General features: G+C 40.2%; 2 protein-coding genes across 2 annotated transcripts; one reads left to right on the top strand and one right to left on the bottom strand.

Moving 5' to 3' along the window:
• Positions 1–279: 279 nt before the first annotated feature.
• Positions 280–1,766, bottom strand: Trs20 (TRAPP subunit 20). Its single transcript, XM_069824966.1, has 4 exons — positions 1,627–1,766; positions 1,218–1,451; positions 1,003–1,145; positions 280–490 (listed from the first exon to the last, which is right to left on the bottom strand). The coding sequence occupies exons 1-3, from the start codon at positions 1,714–1,716 to the stop codon at positions 1,047–1,049; spliced, it is 423 nt and encodes a 140-aa protein (XP_069681067.1). The 5' UTR covers positions 1,717–1,766; the 3' UTR covers positions 280–490; positions 1,003–1,046.
• A 232-nt stretch (positions 1,767–1,998) lies between these two features.
• On the top strand, positions 1,999–3,964 carry Polr3G (RNA polymerase III subunit G). The gene is made up of 3 exons (XM_069824964.1): positions 1,999–2,139; positions 2,222–2,296; positions 3,201–3,964. The coding sequence occupies exon 3, from the start codon at positions 3,269–3,271 to the stop codon at positions 3,926–3,928; it is 660 nt and encodes a 219-aa protein (XP_069681065.1). The 5' UTR covers positions 1,999–2,139; positions 2,222–2,296; positions 3,201–3,268; the 3' UTR covers positions 3,929–3,964.
• The last annotated feature ends 2,468 nt before the right edge of the window (positions 3,965–6,432 follow it).

Here is a 6,432-nt window from a genome sequence, read left to right as displayed (position 1 = left end):
ACTGTGAACACGCAACTTAAAATCAATCTTGCCACAATGCAAGCAATGGTATAATTAAATGCAACAAAAGAAGCCGCATGGGGGAGAGCTCCACGCTTTCATGGCCTCGGAAATGGAATGTGGTACTGGGGAAGACCTGGTACTCAACTGGCAATTAAATGCAACATATACATAAAAAAAAAAGTCGAAGGAAAGGCGTATTTTGAAGTAGTGACGTATATGTTGCAGGTTTCAGTAAATTCTTGAACTCGTGTGCATTTTTTAAAATGAACCACCAGATCAAGCTGCCCTTCATACACAAACATATATTTACTGACTTGTTGTTACATTTTAGTTCTTAATATAGACAAAAATGTTTTATGTACAATCCAGTAAATTACAATGAAAAATATAGGAGACGGCTTGTGTGCAGACACTGAGAAGTTGGTTACGTGGAGTCTTTATTTAGTTTGTCCTCAACCAGGTTACAACTCAGTGTCAACCCAACGCACTGAAAAATAAAAATAAACATTACATTAAATCAGAAGGCAAAGAAACCCCGAAACTTGCATGTACCCCAGTAACAGTTAAAATTCATCAATATATAACCTATCTGTATAGTACTTATTAAATGTGTACAACTTTATGGTTACTTATGAGTTTTGATCTAATGCAAAAGTTAAGAGTAAGCATTCCTTACACTATTTATGGAGGTGTACTGGTATTCTACTTCAGCATCATTTCTAAAGTCCATTCTCATGGACCCACTTTCTACAATGCCTATTTTGTTTCAAACTAGGACTTTGTATCTATTTTTGCATATTCTAAAGATGGAATCCAAAAAGGTTTATATTTTGAAATGTTACCCTAAGTTACTGTTCACCTTTGCGATAACAGGAGGAGTTTGTGATGACTGGCAGAGAACCAAAAGAATAACTTACTTGTTACCAACTTTAACTGAAAAGACAAACATTACAAATTCGCATTGCATACGACTCTAAAAGAGAAACGTGGGAAACGTACAATGTCAGAAGATTCCATGTCCACTGTTTTGCCTCAATGCAGCTTCATCCAATTAAATACTTCTTTCCGTAAAACTGCGCCTTCCGCTCAAACGCCGGGGACTTTATGGGAGTGTTCATTTTGTAGAATGGATTCATGGAATACTGAAAACAAATAATCACCATTAGTTCAAGACCTACACAACACGCTTACATTTGGAGTACTAAATACTGTACCTTGATGTAAGTCTCGTACATCTCCATGAAGAAGTTCTTGATGCCGTCTTCGTTCTTATTGTCATGCACCATCACGAAACGCATATGACTAGCCGTCACGAAAGCAGAGACAAACCATTGGTTGAACTTGTCCACAGACTTCAGGTACATGTTGTTGGTCTTCCACATATGCTCGTCCACCAGATCCAGAGCTGCGTGGGCTATGAACTGGTTCAAGTGCCGATGGTCCTCTTTCTGTACGAACATCATACAAGGCACATAACATCACCAATAATTTCTTATAGGCGTGACACCAAAACCACTGAATGTTTTACCTTAGATTTAAGACTTAGTAAGAGTACATATTTACAATAAGAATACTTCAATATCAATTAAATAATGACAGCATTCCGAGTAACTCATTTCTTACTTTTGCTTCCTTGTTTGTAGCAGAGAATTCCATTTCAAATATAGGATTGTCGGAGTGACCAACTATTACGAAGTAATAACTTCCAGCCATACTGAATGAAACCAGTTATTACCAATGTTAGGCTTTTTACTGGATCATTAAACAAAATTTTATTTACTGACGAGCTTGCTGTTACGTGTAATGCTTAAATGCACAATTTCACACTGAAATAAATTCATAACCTTACACACGAAAAGTGCATGATTAGGCCTAAATGTCACAGAAGCAGCTGTTTCGATATATTGACGATCGATCACAAAATGCATGACTTTCGATTCACAACTCGAAACATTTTTTTATTATCGTTACTACCTTGTACAAATTATATTAAAGAATTTTTAAGAGATCAATATTTTAAGTAGGCCTATGTCCGTATATCACGACGAAATAGAAATTGAGGATTTTGAATATGATGAAGAAGAAGAGACTTATTATTACCCCTGTCCGTGTGGAGACCGATTTCAAATTACGAAGGTACGACTTAACCTCATTGCTGCATATTACACTGTTTTTCACGGAGTGAAACATGCCCAAATAAGTTGTATCTTTATTTCAGGAGGAGTTAAAAGCCGGTGAAGAAGTTGCAACGTGCCCTAGTTGTTCCCTTATCGTGAAAGTTATATACAATCCGGTGAGTTGATATTGCCTATAATATAGTAACTTTTGTTGGTTATGTGCTTGAATTCGAGCCTAGAGTTTAATTCACGCTTTCATTTCTCTTTTTCCTAAATGTAGATAAATACTTTGGGTAATTCTATACGACGTATTGGAATGCCTAAGCAACAACAAAACTGTGCCCTGTATCTCTATTGCGGGAGTAATGTAAATATAAATGCACGTGTCACCTAAAAGCAATTTTATAGAATAACACACACACACATTTCTGTATATGCGACTGAGAAAGATGGCTTCTAATGTGTGTATAACTTATTTTGGTAAAACCATGTAAAACGTTTCGTCTGGGAACCATTCGGAACAGGCCCAGAATGTTACAGTACTGTATTACAGTTCTTGTACATTCTGAAAAGGCATGTAATATGAGAAATTAAATATGTGTGTAGGCCTAATTGTTTGTCTGAATTTTTCATATAGATGCAGACAGTAGGTATACAAATGTGCAGACAATTACCAGTATGTTCAGTCCTTGATGCGACACTGGAACACAATGCATGGTTCCCATTATTCTCTTAACTGTCGTAGACCTACATTGTTTGGCCTTCTTCTATAAATCTTATTCTTACCAATACTCCAAAAGAAACCACTACTGTATTGTATAGGCTACATACCTTTGGACACACTTGGTGTATGTGTATTTATATTTGTGCAGTCTGCAATTCTCTGACAGCCTTTAATATCAGTCTGTAATCACTTATAGGTCTTTTCACATAATCACGTACCGGTAGTTTGTAATCCACAGTAGGCTATGTGTCTATATTCCATTGAATACTAACATATGAAATAGTAGGTTAGGTTAGTTTATTGCTGAGTAGGCCTACATTTAAGTGGGTTCTACGACTACTCTGTGACTTCCTCAGGAGGACTTCGCGGAGCAGGAAGAGGCGCGAGTAGAGGCCAAGAAGGACTCCGTCAAGGCGACTGCGTGATGGCGGGGCGCGGAAGGGGCCGTGGGCGTGCTGCCATGTCCTTCAATGTGGAGCAGCTGGGCTTCGGGGCAGGAGAGGCCCTTCCCGGTCCTGTGCTGCAGCCGCCCCCCACCTACCCGCTCCTGGAGAACCGGCCCGCGCCGCTGCAGACGGGCGTGGAGGGCGAGTACATGCTGGCGCTGAAGCGCGACCTCGTGGAGTTCCTGCGAGACTCGCCCGCCTTCGTGGTGCCCGCGGCGGCCAAGGCGGACATCGAGCGGTACTCGGACCGCTACCAGGCAGCGCTGGCCAATCGCGGCGCCGGCGAGCTGCACATGGACTGGGCGCGCCTCCCGCAGGAACTGCGCCCCGCCGCGGGCAAGCGCCGGAGGACCTCGCCCTCTGCGGCGGCCAGTAAGCGCGCCAAGAAGACCGTGGACATCTCGAACCGCCTCGACGAACTGGAGAAGAAGGAGGAGCAGCAGAGCGACGGGGAGGCGGAGGGCGCGGAGGACGAGGAAGAGGACAAGGAGGCGGAAGGAGAGGGCGAGGACCTGGAGGAGGAGGACCTGGACGAGGAGATGGACGAGGGCACCGACTACATCAACAACTACTTCGACAACGGCGAGAGCTACCTGGACGAGGACGACGACAACCTGGACGACGGCCCAGTGTACTGACCTGTAAATATGTATCAATAAAGACAATCCAGTTCACTGGCAGTTTTCTTTCCCTCTCAATTCCAAGTAGTTGGCCAGCTTTGAAATCTGCACATATACACTGGCGTTTAAAGACACCTGATCCTTAGTAATTGATAGTGATCGATAATTTGTTCGTGTAGGTGTGGCTTCTTCAGTTATTACTTCTATGAATAGATGGTGAAGGTAAGTCAGCGTACATAAATATACCCGCATTATAGTATTCAAAATTTCATTCCCCTCTGCTGATTGTAAAAACACTAGCTTTTGGGGGAAACCACTGATATTGTCAATTATGAGAATAATTTATACATAATCTAAATTATCGTCCCCCCCCCCCCAACACATCTTTACGAGTCCCAATAATACTGCAACCTATTGAGAGCTAATGAAACTAATTCATTTCGAAGTTGGTCAATTTGCTATCCTGTGATTAGAAAGTTAGCTCACTTGATCAGAAAATTCTAGGTCAGATATCTTTAGACTCCAGTGTGCCAGCAGACATGGTGAGTGGGATGGAACAGCGGGGGTCGTGGTAATGGAGAACAGAATATAATTCTGCAGAAGGAAACTGTTGCGTCCACAGAATTCTGTGGTTCACTAGTCAGTCACATATCTTTTCCATCTATTGAAACCAGACGACAACAAATATTCTGCAAAAAGGAACTGACTCGTGTAATACTGCAACTGAGAAAAAATCTTCTTTTGCAATGTGGCAGGGTCTTAACTTGCCACTTCTGGTCCAGGCGCTATGAGTGATTCATAGAAGTCACTAGTGTTGAGAAACATACACGACTTAGTTCTTCAGATACTATCCACAGTGCAACACATTACATTAGCAATGATGTTGAATTTTGGTGTCACAAGGGAACCCGAGTACCCTGTGCTGCCTGGACCACAGACTTGTTCAACCCAAGTTATAAACTGACAGTGGACCAACTAGATTTTGAACCTGGGTCCTCTGCTTAGAACAGGGCCGGGCACATTGCGTGATTCTGAGAAATGAGCGCTGTGTGCTTTAAAGAGCGGGTCTTGCGAGCGCTGCGACGTATGCATACTGTACGTCATTCAGTGTCGGTGCAGTGGTGACTGCAGTATGATGGCGAACTTTGAAGACGGAGCTTCCGCTCATACACTAAAGCGTCCCGCTACTCCCAATGCTTTTAATGTATCATGGGAGGAGGAGTTCTTTTTGGTAGAGAGCAGTGGATTAGCAAAGTGTTTAATTTGGCATAAAACACTCCAACTGATTAAGAGGTTCAATATCCAACGACATTATTCTTTACAACATGCTACTGAATATGACAAATATGTTGGTAATGAACGGCATAAATTAATACAACTTAAAGAAAATGTTTCTCAGGTACATTATATTAGAGAATCTATTTGATATTTACATTGCATTATAAGTTATTATACATTTAGTAATATATAATTTTAAATTATACAAGTATTATGATATATAATATATCATATTATATATCATGAACTGTAATATACTATACTATGATATATCATAATATTTGTATAATTTAAAATTATATATTACTAAATGTACTATAATAACTTATAATGCAATATAAATATCGAATAGATACTCTAATATAATGTACCTGAGAAACATTTTTAAGTTGTATTAATTTATGGTCATATCATATCATATCACATATTACATTACATTATGACTACATTCTGACTAGAACAACCGTGGCTTTTATTATATTAATGCAGGGAAGGTAGCTGTAATGCGAGTCCGCCACTGCGTGAGCGTTCTGCTCTGGCTTGGAACTGAAGTGCCTTGCGGAGCGAGAGCAGCTCTGGCCGACTAAATGGAGCCGCTCTCATGCCCGGCCCTGGCTTAGAAGTACCGTGGTGGCTTTAGTCACGTGAAGAGTGACTTCACGGTCAACTTTCAGCTGAAAATGTATAAGATTTGTTGAAATGTTAATTTCTTTCTTAGCATGACTTCTATCCTCATCTTTTGGCAATTTAAATTTAGTCATTTATTCATGGCTTGCGAAGTCTAAATATCTTTGTTCATACTAGTACTCCATTTCTACATAAAGTTTTGGAAGAAAATGTAATTGTCTTCAAGTTAAAAAGTACAGCTTCAGTAATTTCTCTTTTCTTTGATACCTGTCTGCATCACATTAACTCCTTTATTTTGCCTCATCATACTTATCTGCATCACATTAACTCCTTTATTTTGCCTCATCATACTTATCTGCATCACATTAACTCCTTTATTTTGCCTCATCATACTTGTCTGCATCACATTAACTCCTTTATTTTGCCTCATCATACTTATCTGCATCACATTAACTCCTTTATTTTGCCTCATCATACTTATCTGCATCACATTAACTCCTTTATTTTGCCTCATCATACTTATCTGCATCACATTAACTCCTTTATTTTGCCTCATCATCTTGTCTGCATCACATTAACTCCTTTATTTTGCCTCATCATCTTGTCTGCATCACATT

The sequence above is a fragment of the Periplaneta americana genome, chromosome 4, assembly GCF_040183065.1.
Source record: "Periplaneta americana isolate PAMFEO1 chromosome 4, P.americana_PAMFEO1_priV1, whole genome shotgun sequence".
Taxonomy (NCBI): Eukaryota; Metazoa; Arthropoda; class Insecta; order Blattodea; family Blattidae; genus Periplaneta; species Periplaneta americana.
The sequence above is the reverse complement of the archived record's forward strand: the minus strand, read 5'-3'. Positions and strand labels throughout refer to the sequence as shown.